The sequence below is a fragment of the Pungitius pungitius genome, chromosome 4, assembly GCF_949316345.1.
Source record: "Pungitius pungitius chromosome 4, fPunPun2.1, whole genome shotgun sequence".
In the NCBI taxonomy this organism is placed as follows: domain Eukaryota; kingdom Metazoa; phylum Chordata; class Actinopteri; order Perciformes; family Gasterosteidae; genus Pungitius; species Pungitius pungitius.
Window position 1 is genome coordinate 10,890,089 of NC_084903.1, and position 18,960 is coordinate 10,909,048.

General features: G+C 43.7%; 1 protein-coding gene across 2 annotated transcripts in view; it reads left to right on the forward strand.

Annotated features, from left to right (window-relative positions):
- ankrd11 (ankyrin repeat domain 11) overlaps nt 1-18,960 on the forward strand; it is an 85,928-nt gene that overhangs the window by 58,909 nt on the left and 8,059 nt on the right. For both annotated transcript variants that reach the window (XM_037486901.2, XM_037486908.2), the window contains exons 3-9: nt 4,362-4,507; nt 6,888-7,020; nt 12,196-12,369; nt 13,505-13,705; nt 13,812-13,954; nt 14,166-14,313; nt 14,445-18,891. In XM_037486901.2, coding sequence (XP_037342798.2) covers nt 4,421-4,507; nt 6,888-7,020; nt 12,196-12,369; nt 13,505-13,705; nt 13,812-13,954; nt 14,166-14,313; nt 14,445-18,891 — 5,333 coding nt within the window. In that variant the 5' untranslated portion in view covers nt 4,362-4,420. The remainder of the gene's footprint in view (nt 1-4,361; nt 4,508-6,887; nt 7,021-12,195; nt 12,370-13,504; nt 13,706-13,811; nt 13,955-14,165; nt 14,314-14,444; nt 18,892-18,960) is intronic.

An 18,960-nucleotide genomic window follows, 5' to 3' on the forward strand; every position in this document is an offset into this window, starting at 1 on the left:
TTATAATGAAATGAATGCACAGGTCAGGGACTGAGCAGCTAGGCTGGGCTCTGGTTGCCAGGATACAGCAGTTGAGCCCGGCCGGCTTTATTTGCACACCAAACATGCTAGCTAGCTAGCAGCAGCTGTCCTAAAGCTTATTTTCCCTGCTGCTGCTACAGGCGCTGCAGAGTAAACACATGCACAAGCTGGAGGACATGGTACCCCTTTAGTCTTATGACCAGTAATGACCAGTGTTCAAAGGTTTTGATTTTCTAAATGATATACATTTCATCACAAACGTGCAGGCTTGCAGGTTAGATGTGGATAACTTGGTTGTCTGTGTGATGGCGTGAAATCTGTGTTTGCAGGGAGAGCGGTCAGTCCTTTGTGCACTCGTACGATTGTTTTGAAATAACGCTGGAGGGAAGAAATTGGAAGTAGCCCTGTTCAGCCACCATAACTAAATTCATCATAGTAGTAAATCCATTTAAATCCAACTTTTACCCACGTCACTCAGAAACCTGCAATGCATTGACTTCAGAGTTGACCTAGATGTGTAATCGCTGGCAGACAACAAATGCGTCTCTTTGAAGAGGAAATGTGAGTTCTCTGACGAAGCTGAGTTGTGGTTGCTACCATCTTCCCTAAAAGCTATTCTAGTGCACAACCAATGGTGATGCTGAATCAAAACAACAAAAAGATGCGTCCTTCTCTGTAGCTTCCAGGGGATAGGTACTGTTAATAGAGTATTAACAGAATACTGTTATGCAAAGAATGTGGAAGAAATAGCAAGCAACAACCGTTTACCTTTTTGAATGTTGTTTAGTTAAAACAAAAGTGCATTGTGCATCAACAAATGTTTTTTGTAGACCTTGTGAAACAGGGATTTAAGGAAATCCCACACGTATACAAAACTAAATAGTTAAGTGATTTCTTTCAAATGAGGTAAAATCGCCTCTGTACAAACACTTTGACCCCTAACATCTGCTCCCCATTGCCTTTTGCTGGCTGTCCGCCCATATCTGTTCACCAACACCAGTTGATTGACAGCCAGGTAGTGAGCTGGATGGTTGATATCAGATTGTGAAACCAACGTTAGGGTTGCTGCGCACAACATAAATGCACCCACAAACATGGGTGCAGGCGCAGAGCATGATGTCCATCGCTGTCTGCAGCTGCTGTGGTGCTCAGCTGTCCTTATGGAACGCTGGAGGTGTGTTTCCTTGTGGACAATGCAAGCCTGGAGTTGAGTAAACAACTTATTTTCATCTCTTTACGTGGACCTTCACCTCAATCACCGCTTTGTGTTCGGCCATTGCCGGATTCCGTTTCCCCTGTATTTAATCAGGACTTGATGTTCTAGCAAAAGTGCTTGCCGTGCTGAAATCGTGGATGGTAAAGATTGGTCCGTGAGCTCTTCAGGCTCGAGATGCTAGTTTTTATTCTTACATTTTAAATGCAGTAGACGTCTGGAGCAATACTAGCAATTTCTCGAATGTATTGGTTTGTTATGCTTGTTACACCGTACAATAACCATATCTTTAAATATTCTAATGGTAAACTATGTGCACTGCACCAAAAAGCAAAGACTGCAATGGCATCATTTAATCACTGTGGAGGCAACTGCTCGTTAACTTCTAATACGCAACAAGCTCCTTCTATTACCATTGATTGTTTTGACTGAAGAATTCCCATTTATTGCCAATGCAGCGCTCATTTCACACCACACCCTCAGCAGCTGTGAAACTGTGGAGCAGTCGAGAGACTGTCTCGCTTACAGTCAGTAGGTTTTTAAATCCCCACGCATTGTCTGTTTTGAACTCTAACCTTGCTATTACGTTCCCTAAATCGAGTAAGCTGCAACAAAAACATCCCAATGCAAGTGTGCTTGTGGTGTGTGTCATTTTATCGATGAGTGAGAGTAGAGTATGCTGCAATATGCGGTGTGTTGGCCTCTATCTGACCGCAGAGGGATGGAGAGGGGAAGGAAAGCTGTGTGTGGATGCAAGGTAGGGAGACGATATGGGGGATGGTACCGGCAGGTCCTCTCCTTCGTGTGGAAGACTTTGCTTCTCTGGCTCACCTCTCCACACTTCAGTCCACTGCAGTCATCATCTCCGCGGCCAAGTCAGAGATGACGTTGTGTATTTAGCATCAGGTTTTCTGGTGCCGAGGGATCACTGTTGGCAGGAATTTTGGCAGACAATAATCCATAGGTTGCTCAAATGATAATTAATAATAAAAATAATCTTAGATAAGTTCTCTGAAATTAATATTTGTATTGACAGTTTATTTTGACCACATTTATGGAACTTATTCTATGTATCAATTTCAGGAAAAACTCAAGTGTGTTAAATTCCTTCCTAGGTCTTAAGCCTCACAACAGTCTGAGAGGTTTTTGTGTTTTATATGATGGCTAAGGCTGAATGCTGCATGAACATCTACCTACAACCAGGTATAAGCTTGTGACACACCGATCCTGATGCTCTGATAAGAAGTCGTGAAAAAAACCACCGACCTTAAAAGGGAGCTGTTGACCCTAACCCTATTAAACTTTTAAATACTTTAGAGACCGTTCACACCCTTTTAAATGCTTAGTCACATAACTTGCAGTGTAGTGGTTGCAAAAATCAGTTGGATGATGAGTCCCTGGTGATTGGATCGCCTACCAGCGATGTGGACTAACTGATCAGGCAATATGAAAATAAAAAAGATTTCCCAGCCTTTATCTCGTTACACATAACCTTGTAACGACAAAAAGTATTTTTAGTAGAATATTGTTAAACACAAGATGTCCATTTCTGATGTAGATAATCTTATTAGTAGGTTTTCTAGTTTTGGTATACTGCCTGTTATTGTTCTATAGACATATAAGAATACACACATGGAGTCAATCAGCTGTTAAGTGTCAACAAAACTTGACTGAATGGAAGTCTGTGTGATTGCGTCTCAATGTTAGCAGATGTTATGTATATTTTGGTTGGGATAAAATTTCAAAGTGTGTGGGGTCCTGAACAGGGTTTCGTCTCTTTTGCTTCTTGTGTGAAGGCTTTCTTGTCTGCTGAATGTTCTGTAACTGAAACAGCTCAACGTCCCACCCGAGAGAAGTGCATAGGTTATTGTCCTAGAATTCCAGCTGACCCAGTTTGCTGTTTGCGTGTGTTTGGGTTTTACTGCTTAGTTTGTTTATTAGTCAACCTTCCTGTCGCGGTCTTTTGTGTGCTGTGGGGGGTTGGAGTGACTTTCTAGCTGTAACAATGAGGGAGAGGAGAGCGAGAGCGAGAGGAAGGGGCTGTGGTTCGCTGTGTTTGCTCGTGGCTCTTTCCATACACCAGTTAAAGAGGGAGAACTGCATCCTCTGTAGCTCTGTGCCTCTCTGGTTGGCTGGCTGGCTGGCTGGCTTGACTGGAGGGATATAAATAGCAGTCTTTGAATAGGATAACTGCAGAGGGAAGGGAAGGAGGCTGGGGGAGGGGAGATGGAAGTGGCGCCAGGGAAGATAGGATTGCCATCGTACACAAAGTAGAGTGGGGGGAGAAATTATTCAGCCGTCGTCTCATCTGGTCACTCACTCAGTCACAAGGATGATCACACTTGGGCGCACTCTGAAGAAGAAAAAAAAAAGTGCATAATTGAGCAGAGAATCGAGGGATGGAATGTATGATTAATTCATGGTCCTGTGGAGCAGAGGACCGGGGATTGTTTTTGTATACTTTCACAGAGAACTGAGCAGAAGTCTTTATTCAATTTGTTCATGATAAAATCAATCACCCTTAACTGGTAGATTTGTATTCCCCCTTCTTAGCGTTCTGCAGGGATGCCATGAATTAGAACAGGGCATCGGCCACAATTACAAGGGGTGGCTTGTCATGGCGCTGTTTGGGTTTTGGTTGAGACGTGCTGGTCACGTTCCTGAAGAAATTCCTCAACTGGTCCCAGTTCTGTCAGAATACCACAGCGTTGGGGTTGTGCAATATTGTCCCCGGTCCGTTTTGGTGTTAAACCCCCAGGATGCGCCCGCTCTAGTTGTAGCATGTTGATATGAATAGTGTGCCTTTGCTGGTTTTAAAAAGGATCATAGTTTCTCCTACTTGGAAATAGGCAGATACCATTGAGCACATTTCCTGATGTTTGGGCAGACCTGGCTCGCTCTTCCGGGTTCAGCTTTTTGCCTCCCACAGCTGCAACCCGGCCGGCTGTCCTCCCTCTCAACTGCTTCCTCGGACCACGGCCTAAAAGTTGAAATTAGAGTGCTTGATGTGCCGCTAATGGCTGCGTCGTCTGGCCGTGTGAAAATGTGTTTTCAAAGAAACGTAGTGGTCAGTTGCTAACCTCCCCCACCAACCCTTTTCTTTTTGTTCTCTTTCCCTTTGTTCCAGACCGTTGATGACGATGCAATGGCAGCGTGAATGAAGCTTGGCGTGGGGAGAGCTGAACGATGCCCAAAGGTGGGGGATCTAAAACCCCCCAGCTGGACCACTTCCCACTCAACACCGACATGGTGGAAAAGCAGGGTGGGAAGAAGGTAAGAAAAAAACACTATCCACAACAGCCAAATGTTTGTATACAAGCTGTAAACATAGCTTTTTGAACAAGGCCTGGGAACCTGCTGTCCCTCCTAAATTTCGTCAGATTTGTGAATATATACCCATTTCAATGGTGCAGTTCTGTGGTTGATTCCACTCTTCTAACCTCTTTGTGGTGGAAAACTTTATTAATCTGCACATGCAACACCGCAAAAGGGCCCAATATGGCCCCGTTCCACTTTAACAAAGTCTCCTAGTTTCTGTAGTGTTGTTCATGTCAATGAGGGGATGGCTTGGATTTTCCCCTTGGTGCAATGGTCGAGGCATCAACAAACATGCCTCCGCGTTGGTAATTAAGTGTGGTAACTACAGTTACTATTTCATAATTTAACCAGAATTACAGTGATGCTGGAAAAACGATTGAGTCTTGCGTAAAATATATCTGTGGAGACTGCTGTAAAGTGTGCCCTGTTTGTGTCTTTGAAACACAAACAGGCAATGTAAGGCTGAAATCTGAATCTCTTGGGCCAGATTCACAGGGTACTTCTGGAATTCTCGGCCTCTTAAGAAATGTGCATTGTTGAAATGCAGGCTATGAAGGCACAGGAATAGACACGAGTACAGCCGTGTTGTTTGCAGAGGACTTGAATGTCGGACGCAGCTTGATGATGTCATGGTGTGTGCCAACTGTTCAGCTAGGACGAGCAGCGACAAGAGGCGGAGGGGAAAGAGCCGCAGCTTATGCAGGCATGGATTTACAACCCTCTGCAAAGGATTGCATCAGACTCTGGCATGGAGGGAGGGAGGGGGGGAGGGAGGGAGGGAGCAAACTGGTGGGTGGAAATCAGTGGGGCAAAGAAGAGTAGGCATTGCTAAGAGACCCTCAAACGGAATGTTGTGTGAATTTAGGTCGAGGAAGAGATGGACGTTGTTGATTTTGTCAATTTAGTTTGCTGTTGTATTTTTTTAATTCTCCTACAGAAATCACTCCGTTGCATGCGATTTTCCTCACTTATAAAAGCACAGTTGCTTTAGCTGATGTAAACATCATGCTTCGCCATGAATTGTGTGTTCTCTTGTTGAAAGCCTTTGTGTCGCCGAGCGGATGCACGCAGAGAGAGAGAGAGAGAGAGAGTCGGCGTGATCAGCTAACTGGGGCTGACACTGTTTGTCTTTACTGTACCATGACATCATAGTCTTATGACTAGGGCAGGGGGAGGAGTTCAAAGACTCGACACATAATGGAAAACCTGCCCTGAGGGTAGAGAGGGACGCGCAGGGGACCGAAAGAAGGACAATAAATGAGCGTTTGTACTGAACATCACATCTGACCTACCTGCTGCATCTCCGTTATGAGACCTTACACCCTTCTTACATGAAGCATACTTGACATTCATATCATCAAAATGTACTTTGGAACAGAATATATCAGGAATTCACAACAGGCACTTAGGGCTTAATCCTGTAATTTCCAAAAATGGTGTCAACTCTATTCTAGCAGCAAAGCATTTAACACTTCAGGACGAGGGGGGTCCATTTACGATGCCTTATAATAGGAATACTAGAATAAATTGGATTGCTACTTGATTTGGATAAACATTTACATGAAATGAGTGACTCCTTTTGAAAGCTGTTTCTTGGTGGCCTTGATTTGAGAGAATGTAGTCTGTATTACAGTGTAGCTCTGGATGTTGTGTGCTTTATGTATGGGTATATGTTGTTCTTGTGTGTTTTCTGTGGCTCTGCTGCTGGGATACAGTGTAAATCACTGAAACCCTTCAATCACTTCTCCCCACATGAACAATGATTCAGTTAAAAATAATGAACGATTGCCTGTGATGCCTTCTGATTGCGGAGGAAGTCCAATAAGTTTGAAAAAAAAAAAACTTGAGTAATGATATTTCTAGAATGTTTGCTGCATCTTTTCAGCTATTGACTGCTCTAACTTCTCTAGTAAGGATAAGCAGGTCGCTATCAGTATCAGATCCCGATACAAGAAACCCGTGAAACAAACCCACTAGTATTCATTCCTGTTGATGGGCAGATACGCTTGGGTTTCTGATTGTCTCGGGCCGCTGTAGACCACAGCAGCTCAACCTCCTCTCCCTGGGCTCCAAGCTCTTTGCTCTGGAATCTAGGAGGAATCTAAATGTAAGAGTTTTGCTTTGTGAAGTCCATAATGGCTATTGGATTACAGCTGCAGGATCCACAGCTAGCTCATATATGGCTGTCTGTATCGGCCTACGTCTCCTTTCAACCGCTCTTTCACTGTGCTCATAAAAAATGGACATGTTTATTCCTTCATTCTGATGAAAGTCTTGTCAAGTCCAAAGCATGTGACATAATTTCCCTTTGTGTTCTGTTGTGTCTCTTTCGCAGGATAAAGTTTTGTCAAATAAGACTCCCAAATTGGATCGCAGTGATGGGGTCAAAGAGATGAAAGAAAAGGCCCCTAAAAGGAAGCTGCCGTTTACTGCTGGAGCTAATGGAGACCAGAAATATTCTGACTCAGGTAAGAGCAAGTTGGGATTTGTTTGCTTCTGCCACATGGCACTTTGAAGTGATAATTAGTGAGTTGTTACATCACTTCCACTCAAGCTTGCAGGAAGTAGTTGGGCGTGCTGTGGGGAAAGAGGGGCTGAGCTTTGTCAGGTGAGTGGGCTCTTACCTCCAGTCAGCTGTGCATGAACCAAGTAGATTTTTACTACAGTTGCATTCTGGAAGGAAGGGAAGACCACACAAAATCCTGATCCAATTAAGTGGGAATTTGTTTAACGCAGTGGACTGACCAGGTCTGGCTTCTGGTAAGGCTCCGGCTTTGTGTTTTCTTTAATTAGGGAGAGGAAGACTACTGCTCATGCTTGTTTGGCTCTGGGCTTTATGGGTTTAGGATTTAGTTTGTTGATAGTGGTCCATCACAGAGGATTTGGAAACCGCCTTCATCATCCCAGGGGCTGAGTTGCAGTATGGGTTTATGTTCTTTGATTATTCTTGAAGAAGGACGGCAGGGCTAAAAGCATGCCTGTTGCAACAGATGACTATTGTGGTTTGGGTTTTAGTAAGATCGGACATGTGTTATGGAGACACATGGGATTGTGTGTAATTGCCGTGTAGCTAAAGGGAACTATGACTAAGTGGAATGTTTGATTGAGAAGCTTGACCTTTTTGTTTTTGTCATTACTACACTAGATCACTAGTTTGATTACTCTAACGCTACAACATTATGTCCCGTTCCTTTGGGATTTAATATAAGCTTGTTGTGAATGATATTACTATTCACTTGCTGGTTTAATATTTATCACCTGTTTGCTGTTTTAGACTGTATGAACTGTTTTTACACACCCCTCCCCCCATTAAACTCTTGCCTGGGGAACAAAAGGTGGACTGTCTATTGGTATGTTGATAGCCTGAGATCTAACTGGGTTGCGCAAATTGGTCATTCAGCCCTTGACTCTCTTTATGTTTACAAACTGTAGAAGTTTTATCTTCTTGCATCAAGGATGTATTTCATCACATCGACAATATTGTTTTGTCTAGCGGTGGCTAAGCTAATAATTCAGGGTTTTGAGAGCAGTACTATCTCTTTCTATTGTTTGGATAGTAATGTGTGTCAGCATTGTTTTCTCCTCTATACATTGAGTTGTCTCTGCATGTCTATGTTTTACAGTCTGCCACATTTAAGCTCTCACCCTGCTGGGTCAGTGTCTAGACCCTTTGCAAAATGTAACGCCTTAAACACTTAACAGCTCTTCACCTGCATTCAACCACACCCCATTAACAACTCCCCATTCCTCTATGGCTGGAGCTGATGGCGCTGATGGACCTTGGGTAATAGCTTCAAATACCCAAATATTTTGCAGCTCTGTTCTTGGCTAAAACTAAGGCTTCAACCACAAGTTTTATTTAGAAGCAGCATTTAAATACTCAACAATGTTCATCTAGACGAGCGTTTCGGCGCTGTTTCAGAAAGGATGGCGTGCACACAATAAGGAACATTAATTGCCAAAATATGTTCAACAAGACAAATGACAAATAACTAAACAACAAAGCCATGTTCAATGTACAATTTAACTCTACAAGACATAAACATCACTGAAGTAGTGCAACCAAAAAGTAGTACTATGAAAGTCCCTGTAAAATCCTTAAGTTTGCTAAAAAGTGCATGTTGATGTATGTGTGCTAGTATTGTCTTTTATATGCTAATATATTCTACTGTGGACTGCTCAAAATAACAATCTTGAATACGTACTCAAGTTGAAAGCTGACATACAATATTTTAAGGATTCGCTATAGTGTCCAATCAATTTCCTGCGTATCTGGGTTTCTTTGCTTTTCTTATGAAACGTGTCGTAGCTGTTTGAAAGTGTGTCAAGATGTAGTGTTAGAAAGCGTTTTCAGAGATATTTTATCTTATTCCTTGCACTACGTTGTCTTGTCCATTGTCAAACTGTCTGCTGTCATGCACCAACCGCCAAGTCAAATTCCTTTTATGTCTGACATATTTTGGTAATAAATGTTTCCTGATTCCTGGGGGACGGACAGGAATATGTACATCCTTTTAAGTGGATGTTGACTAAGGCTCTAAGAAACACAGAATTACCAAGCCTGTCATGACCTCCTCATGAAGAGGCTAGACATAAGCATTCCTCTTTCTCGAGGTCATCCTCGTTGTGATCTTCCTCCTCCCCTCAACAAAAATAGTAGAGTGTTGTTAGATTAAGACTGCACCGGCGCTGAGAGGTCTCAAGAGGTGGGTCACTTGGGAAAGCAACTAGTGTTTTGTAAAGAGCTTTAGCCTCACTGAAGTAGCAAAAGGACAAACAACCAAGTCTTTTCTTCCTGTTCTGTATGTCTGATTTAGTTGGGAAATAACTAAAGAATGACCAGCTACCGTGTTGAAAGGAGTGAGATAAACACTGCCACTTTGTTCTGCCCCTTCACGCTGTCAGTCTTCAGGTGATTTTGTTTACAAATCTTATATCTGAAAATAAGGAGATGAATCTATTGGCCAGTTGACACCAAATGATTGGACTGGACAAGCAATTTGATGAGGTTTCACACAACTAATTCACTAATCAACCCATCAACAATAAAGAGTTGATGCAGCGCTAATATTCTGGTGTCTCTGCAACACACAGTAATTGTTGCTAATGAGTTTAGTTAGTTATGTTATGCCTCCACCAGAGCATCAGCCAGTCTTGACGTTCAATACAAAGCATTGACAAACATCCTGTTCCTACCACTTCCTACCTCTTCTCCCTCCACTTCCTGTTCACGCAGTTTTTGCTAGTCCCAAGACAGAAAATCGTTTGACTCTGACACGCTACGGTTAAACATACCTGGTCTGGCTGGTTAGGGTGGTTCTTCTGGTCGTGGAGTTGTATTTGCTCACTATCTCTTTGTTCAGGCCTTTTAGCGAACATTGGGGCCTTGTCTGTCTTCCTGCCATATTTAGAAGCAATTGTGTCTGAAGTGAACCCCTCCCCCTGGCTCAGGTAGGCAGGTAGGCAGCAACCGATCAGGCTAACCTGTTTTTCTTTGTCATCTTGTTTCAAGCCGTATGAGAGTACGGTTTCACGGTAAGCTGAAGTTATGAGTACACAGAAATGTGCCGGCATTGTTCCCTAAATAGACATCCGATGGAAATACACACTTTGGGAGCAGGCGCAGTGTGTTGTGTAACTGTTAATTCACTTGTGTAAGACAGTAATTCACATGGGGCGGGTATTTTTGAATCACTTGATGACAAACACAAGTGCAGTTTGACACAGTTGTGTTTGATTAACAAGTTTTTTCCCCCCATTTTGGTTTGCATCTTTCCTTAAATTGTCAACACGATAAACCCACCACAATCCATATGAAACGTGGAGCAAATGTTCCTAGCCGTGACCCATTTTCCACAGCAGCTGCGAGCACACACATTTGTGCAGGCATTTCTCAACATTTGTTGCTTGGACAATTTGTCATTTTAAAACCTAGCTGGTGTGCATTACAAGATGTGAACTTGAAACGTAGATTATGCCTGCTCCAAGTGCTCCGTGTCGGAGATGATCAGGCCGGTGATGCTGACTCTCGGGTAGTTTGTTCGCAGTCCTCTTACATGTGTGCATCGGGGTAATAACTGCCTTCCGGGTTCCCAACCTTATAAACACAGCCTGGAAACGCTAGCCGAGCACTTTCTCTGTTCCGTTGCTCAAAAAAACATGTTTGGACTGCTTCTGTGGTCGCAGCTGTTAAAGTTCTAGCTGAAGGAATGTGTCTTAATGGCAAATGCTTTGAAAACGTGAGAGCGTATCAAAGAGGGGTGGGGGCACATTAGCTGTAAGTATTCACAGATGTTAGTGAAAGTTCCTCAGCTCTGTACTTGTGACCGAGAAAAAAAAATATATATTTTCCTGGAAAGCCTTTAACCATCGGAAGTGTCAGCTGCCATGCCTCCTGCTTGCCTTGTTTACTTGTGTGTTTGTGGCCTTGAGAAACGCAGCCGGCCTTGGAGCTAGAAAGGTCTCCAGGGAATCCGACTCGGACACGTCCACAAATCCACGGGTGTCTCTGTACATTTGACATTCGCTGTTCCTGCTTGTCTTTTGGGCCAGAGTCATTATTGTTAGTTGCGGGTTCTTGCTCTGGGAGTTGTCCCTCTTCAGTGCAGAAGTGTTACAGTCATGTGTAGCTTCACCCTCCATAAGGGTCATCCGAAGGTATGTTGCCACTGAAAATAATTGCTGGGTGTGTCTTTGTGGAGCAGCTGCTTTTGTCCAGTAGCACAGTATCTCCAGTAAGCCAGGCAGACATGGGCATGCGGTGACCTTGGCAAGGCCACATTGAATTGAAATGTAAACCAACTATTTCGTAATAACCACAGGTCTGCCAAGTCCCGCCCCTTTTCCTCCCTTCTGGATTTGGACTGAGTGGCTATGAGACATAAACACACAGCTTGTTGGTCCCTCCCTTCCTCAGGAGCAGCTGGGTAACGACACATAAGTCGGGCCCCGCTACCACTAAACGTTTCACATGCCAGGGTATATATATACACGTGTACAAGTATTTTTTATTTTTTTATTTTTTTTTAAAACAGAGTATATTTGAACATGGAAACACACTTTTTGCAGGGTGTCCTATCATTATCATTTGTTCATTGTGCTTTTGAAACGTTCACAAAAGTGAAAGATTGCTAGATGTCTATGACAAATTGAAGAAATAAACAACGTAATATTTTGGGGAATGTGCCGTTTTATTTAGCAATCATATGAAGAGATCAATAATAAATTGAGCTGATTTCACAAAAATACTGATTATCTTTACTGGCATACTAATAATACCAATCATCTTTCACAAGATTCAGTCAATTGTATTTGTTTGTGTCTGCTTTGTGATTGATGATGAAAAGCTTTAATCCTTAAAGGATTAAAGGAGTATGAAAACCTTTTTTTTTTTTTTTTCAAAGGAGATTTTAACTCCGGTAAAATAAGAAAAGCCTAAAGAAAGTGTTTTAAGAAAGGACTTAAAGGAGATCACTGATTCCGCCAACCTGATTTCCTCGGGCAGATCGTTCCAGAGCCTCGGGGTCTTAACTGCCAAATGCTCGTTCCCCTTTGGATCCCAGGCGGGTCTCTGGGACAGACACTCCAGACATGTGCCGCCCGATGGAATTAACGGTGCTTCTCTCCTCTTGCTGTTGTCACAGAGAAACCAGGTCCAGAGCGGAAGCGCATCAAGAAGGAGCCCACCAACACCCGGAAGGCGGGTTTGCCGTTTGGAATGGGGATGCCAGGAATCCGGGCCGGTTACCCCCTCTCTGAGCGGCAGCAGGTGGCCTTGCTCATGCAAATGACAGCTGAGGAGTCCGTCAACAGTCCAGGTGCGCGCTTATCATGGAGGCCATGTCGTCTGTGGACGGCCAGCAGACAAGAAAAGAGGGATCGGAGTGTGTGTGTGTGTGTGTGTGTGTGTGTGTGTGTGTGTGTGTGTGTGTGTGTGTGTGTGTGTGTGTGTGTGTGTGTGTGTGTGTGTGTGTGTGTGTGTGTGTGTGTGTGTGTGTGTGTGTGTGTGTGTGTGTGTGTGTGTGTAAAGAGAAAGCGGCTGAGTTGGGTGATGGATGGATTGTTTCTGTTTATTATTTTGGGAGGCTGAGCACGCTGCCTGCGAAGTTGTTGCCACAGCTCGGCTGTGCTCTGCCCCTGGAAAGGACCAGGTGCTTAATTTGATTCTAGTCGTACATGCAAAGCCTCGTTATTTATTATAACAGTGCCGTGTCAGTCAGAAAGTGGTTGTTCTGTTTTTGAGGCAGTCACGTATTAGTTCATCTACAGTAGTTTAATTAGATATAGAAATACAGCATAGGGCTGTCGAGGAAGTGAAACCAACTCTCCTGTTGGTATTGCAGTAATCTGGAACTAATTTTAAAATCTCAGCATCTGACCCAAAACTTAACAGACTTCCAAATGAAAAAGGCCTGCAAGCATCGGGTTTTGTTGATTTTGCTGTGAGATGATTGTTCATGATATTGACTTCCTTCTAATGTCCTGTCTAGTGGTGTATTTATTATATGGTTTACAAAGTAATTTACTTGATGCCTTGCATCATTTGTTGACTTGACTATAAAACACCATTTAGATTGGTGAGGACCACTGCAAGGACCCTTTTATTTGTGTATCTCTTTATTGCATGCCCAAAGGCATGGGCATAGATTAAGTAAGTGCATTTTAAATATCATTTGGGAGAATAGCTGGGCAAACTCAATAATGCAAATGTAATTACACCTTGAATTTAATCTTGTAAATGTGATTAAATGAGTTCAAGTGAAGTAAGTGAAAGTAATCTGCTGCCAATTGCTAGTGTAAGATTGCCCCCTTCTGGCCGTAAGCACTTCAAATGCACACGTTATCATAACATGGTGGTTATAAGGGTAGACAAAATACAAATAATGATTATTTAAAAAATGTGCACCTGTCTCCTTTCGAGTGTTGAAATGTGTGTCCTTCTCCTACTTACAGACACAACACCAAAGCATCAGTCACAGTCCAGTATGGGTCAGAAGGGAACGCCAAACTCTGCATCTAAAACCAAAGACAAAGTGAATAAACGGAATGAGAGAGGAGAGACTCGGCTGCACAGAGCAGCAATCCGTGGAGAGGTACGCCGCATCAAGGAGCTCATCAGCGAGGGAGCTGATGTGAATGTAAAAGACTTTGCAGGTGAGAGGCTTTTTATTTGGACTGCCCTGTACCGCGTGCATGTAGCGATGCGTATTCATTCATATGTTCAACACACCTCTCACGCAGTAATTTCCCCGCTGTTTAGGCTGGACTGCATTGCATGAGGCGTGCAACAGAGGCTATTATGACGTGGCCAAGCAGCTGCTGGCAGCCGGAGCAGAGGTCAACACCAAGGGTCTGGATGATGATACCCCTCTACACGATGCATCCAACAACGGACATTTCAAGGTAACCAGAAGAACCAAATGAGGAAATCCTCAATGCAAAACAATAGATCCTGTGTTTGTGAGACTTCATAAGGGATCATTACTCTGATTGTAGAATTTATTCATGAAGCTATCGGTACATTCACCTTGTAATCTCTGTGACCTCTTTAAAGTCTGAACCAGGCCATATCACCTCTTCAATTACGGTTTATACTAACAATTATTGGTTTCAGGTGGTTAAACTACTTTTACGGTATGGAGGGGACCCACGTCAAAGCAACAGGAGAGGTGAGACTGCATTGAAGGTTGCCAACTCTCCAACTATGCTGAATCTTTTGCTGGGGAAAGGCACTTACACCTCAAGTGAAGAAAGTTCATCAGGTATTTATTATGAAATCTTAGTCACCTAAATAATATGACTTTTATACGTTGAGTAAATGCTTAGAAAGGTTTATGGTGCTGTTATTTTTTAAATTAAACTGTGTGTTAATCCAGCCGTTTTTTTCTCTCAGAATCTTCAGAGGAAGAAGATGCACCTTCATTTGCTCCTTCCAGTTCTGTCGATGGCAATAACACAGACTCTGAGTTTGAGAAGTTGAAGTTGAAAGGGAAATCCATGGACCCTCCTAAATCTGCTGTCACACCTGTAAAAGACGAATATGAATTCGATGAGGATGATGAGGAGGAACGTGTTCCTCCTGTGGATGATAAACACCTCTTGAAAAAAGACTTCCGTAAGGAACCAGTCCCCAAGACCAACAGCCTCGTCGCAATACCCAAGATGGAGGTCAAAACCTATTCCAAAAGCAACTCGCTCACACCAAAGAAAACTGTCAGGCGGATCATCTCGGACAGCAACAGTTCAGACGAGGATGATAGGACGTGTTTCACGCCGGTGCCTACGCCAAGGCAACAAGCCCAGCAAACGAATACCAAGACGAGAGACTCTGGCAGCATGAGCTCTAAACAACAAAAAGACAAGAATAAAGTCAAAAAGAAACGGAAGAAGGAGAGTAAAAACAATGTTAGTAAAGAAGTGAGGTTCGGAAAAGTCAATGACAAGTTCTGTACATCGGACTCTGATTGTGGAGATTTGGAGAGTGAGGATGATAAGGGCTCAAACAGTATAAAGGACTCTTCTGCGACAAGTTTAAAAGACTCCCCCGGCTTTAACGCATCCTCCTCATCCTCCCATGGAAACTCCAACTCTCAGAAACAAGTACCATCATTAGCAGAACAGCATCCAAAGCAGTGGAGGACCGATGGCTGGAAGACCGTGTCGTCTCCGACGTGGTCCGACGTCAGTTCCCTCTCAGATTCGGTCAGAACACGACTGTCCAGTGAGTCCGACTACTCCTCGGCCGATTCCAGTGTCGAGTCAATAAAACAAGTCAAGAGGAAAGCACAGGAGAACAAAAAGAAGATTAACAACGTGCACAGTAGCACAGTAGAGAAGAAGAATTCTGACCTCCACAAAAACTCCAATGCAGATTGTGCGATCTCCAAAACCGACGTGGATGGCAAAGTGCTGAAAAAGCATAAAGTCAAGCATAAGCACAAAAATAAAGAAAAGGACAAAGCTCCTAGTCTAGTTCTCAATCAAGACATGAATGAGAAATTTGTCAAGAGCTATTCTTTTGATTTCGATGATTCAAGGCAGAAGTCTCTAATCGTCGAGGGAGAATCGCCAGCTGAGAGCAAGGTCAAGTTATCCAAACACGAAAAAGACCATTCAAAAAAAGAGGATAGGCTTTCGAAAAGCAAGTCCGAGGATAAGGATTGGTCATCTGGAAAAGAGCCGCACAGAACAGCAAAAGAAGAGAAAAATAAGAAGACAAAAGACTCCACCAAGGATAAGACGACCAAGGAGGAGAGGGAGAAGCCTTTAAAATCTGACAAGGAGAGAAATGTCAAGGAGAAGGAGAAGCCCAAGGAGGATAAACAAAAAGCTCACAAGGAGGAGAAAAAGAAAAAGTCCAAGGACAAGTCCTCCTCCAAGACAGACCGGAAAAGTGAGCAGAAAGAGGAGAAACATCTGAAGGTGGACAAGGAGAAAAACACCAAGGAGGAGAAGGACAAATGTAAAAAAGACAAAGCACAGAAGGAAGAGGCCGAGTACGAAGGCTTCGACGTAAATAACCGCTTCCTCAACTTGGATGACACAAAGCTCAGTGCCTCAGATGACCACCATGACAGATGGGGCTCGGAGATGTCTTCTGACTCCTCCCTTTATGACGACAGTTGGGACGCTCCTGTCAAGGAGTACAAGGAATACAAAGCCAACAACGCTGTTAAACTAATTGTTGAGACCGTTAAGGAAGAGACCAGGAGGAAAGATAACAAAGTCAAGGACAAGAAATCTGATCACATCGAGAAAAGATCAGAGAAAGATGCTCCTTCTAAGAAAAAGGAAAAAGACTCCTCTGAAAAGACAAATGAAAAGAAAAAAGACTGGTCAGAAAAGCAGAAATTAAACTCCAGTCACTCAGTCGAAAAAGAAAAGAAACGGAAGGAGTCCATGGACACAGTCAAAGACAAAAAAGACAAGGACTCTTTAGAGAACAGTCGAGACCGTAAAGACTCGTATGACTTCATCAAGGAACGAAAAGACGTCAAAATCAAGCAGGAAACATCAAGAGATGAATATGGGAATGACACTTTCTTCAAAGACATTGATGCTGTCGCTAAATCATGTGATATCAGAGAGAGAAATCACTCTGGAAAGGAGAAAGAAAAGAAGGGCGAGGGAATTGAAAAACGAGAAAAGATCAAAGGTGACAAGCACAAAGAGAAAACAAAAGACAGAGGAGCTGATCCAGAGAAAGATAAGAGCGAGAAAATCTCAGCGGAGAAGACTGTCAAGGAAAAGGACGCGGACAGGGCCACCAAAGACAAGAAGGAGGGAGTCAAAGACAAACACAAAGAGTGTCATGGCAAAGACAAAGATCGAAAGATGTCTTCAGAGCAGACCAAGGAAAAAAAAGAAAAGGCTTCTCAAGACAAACATGCTGATAGGGAGAAGGATTTTCTGGAGGTAAAAAAGGAGGAAAGAAAACCTGAGAAAATCCGTGAGAAAACGTGGTACAAGATCGCGGACATCTTTACTGATGAAAGTGATGACGATGAGGACAGCTACAATGGCAATGTTGCACTTGTGCCCGACACCATCAGAAAAGACGTATCACCTGATCCGGATGAGCTGGATCATTTCCCGTCAGAAAAAATAAGGAAATCGTCTGCAGAGGCCAAATATAACACAGAAAAGGTAAAGGACAAAGAACACAAAGAGAAGAAGAAAGAAAAGGCCACATTTGACATGGGCAAAGAGAGAAAGGGCTCTCTAGAGAAACACAACAAAGACAAGAAAGACTCTGTAGAGGCAAAACACAAAGAAAGAAAAGACAGAATATCAGTGGAATCAAATCAGGAGAAGAAGAATAAGCAGAAGCTGTTGGACAAAAGGGACACCAGTGAGGAAAAGACCAAGAGCAAATATAAAGACAAGCTCGAGCATTCTAAGGAAAGGAAACCCTCCAAAGGCAGTGGTGAGAATGAAAAGTCCCTGTTAGAAAAATTGGAGGAAGAAGCCATGAATGACTACAAGGATGACTCCAATGACAAGAACAGCGAAATCTCTTCAGATAGTTTCACCGACCGAGGTCACGACCCCGTCCTGACTGCTTACTACGACTCCCTCAACCTGCCCGATGTGACCGAGGACAGGAGGGACTCCCTGTCCATATCCACACCCCAAGACAAGTTCCGAGAGAAAGAGAGGCACCGGCATTCCTCCTCTTCCTCGTCCAAGAAAAGCCACGACAAGGAAAAGGAAAAGGTCAAGAAGGACAAAGGGGACAAACGGGACAAGACGGAGGAGATCAGAGAGTCCTACAGCCGCAGAGAGAGTCTACCTTTTGAGAAGGAGGCCATGCCTCTTGAGGCGGACCCTTACACATTCCCGTACGGGAGTAAGGGAGACGGCGAAGACGACTTTGATAAAACATTGGAGTTTGAAAAAGAAATGTCCAAAAAGGACAAAGACAAAGCAGCTGGAGTCATCAGTGACAGGACAAAGGACAAAAAGAAAAAGGAAAAGCATAAGGAAAAAATAAAGGAGGACAAGAACAAGTACATTGATGGCTTTGCATCATTTAAACACTCCAAAGAGGATGTGAAGTCAGGGTTGAAAGACAGCCCACAGGTCACGGTTCTGAAGGAAAGGTCAAAAGAAGACAGTCCTAAATTTGATGTGAAAAAGGACAGAAGTCGGGATACGTTGGACAAAGACAACCGAGTGGATCACAGTAAATCTAAAGCCAAGGAGGACAATGAAAAACTCCCTCAGTCCAAGGACTCTGTAAGGAAGGATAATCGTCCACGTGAAAAACTGCTGGTGGATGGTGATTATCAAATGACCAGCTTCGGTCAGATGCTGAGTCTCAAAGACCAGGAGATTGAAGAGCGCCACAAGAAACACAAAGAGAGGATGAAGCAAATGGAGAAGCTGAGGCCCAAGTCGGGGGACACTAAGCTCAAGACCAAGTCCACGGAGGAGGTACGGAAAAGCCGCAGTGAGCTATCATCGAAGAAGTCCAACAGTCTGGAGTCGGGTCTTAAAGAGAAGAAGCTCAAGGATGTGGGTCTCCCGGCCCAAATGATGTCGCCAAGCAGGAAGTTCCAGCCTGCAGACAGTCAAAACTCAAAGGACTGGCTGGCTAGCCATCAAATGAAGGAGAACCTTCCTGCTTCTCCCAGGCCGGATAAAAACAGGCCAACGGGTGTACCCACGCCGACATCGGTCATCTCCTGCCCCAGCTTTGAGGAAGTGATGCAGACCCCGCGTACCCCGTCCTGCAGTGCAGAGGATTACCCCGACATCATGTTGGACGGGCTGGACTGCCAGAACTCGTCGGCTATGACCATGTCGATGAACGCCTGCTCGCCGTCCTTCTTTGAGAGGTATTTACACCAGCAAACGTACCGCACGCTTCATGTTCGGATAATGTTAGCTTTTGACTTTGATTGAAT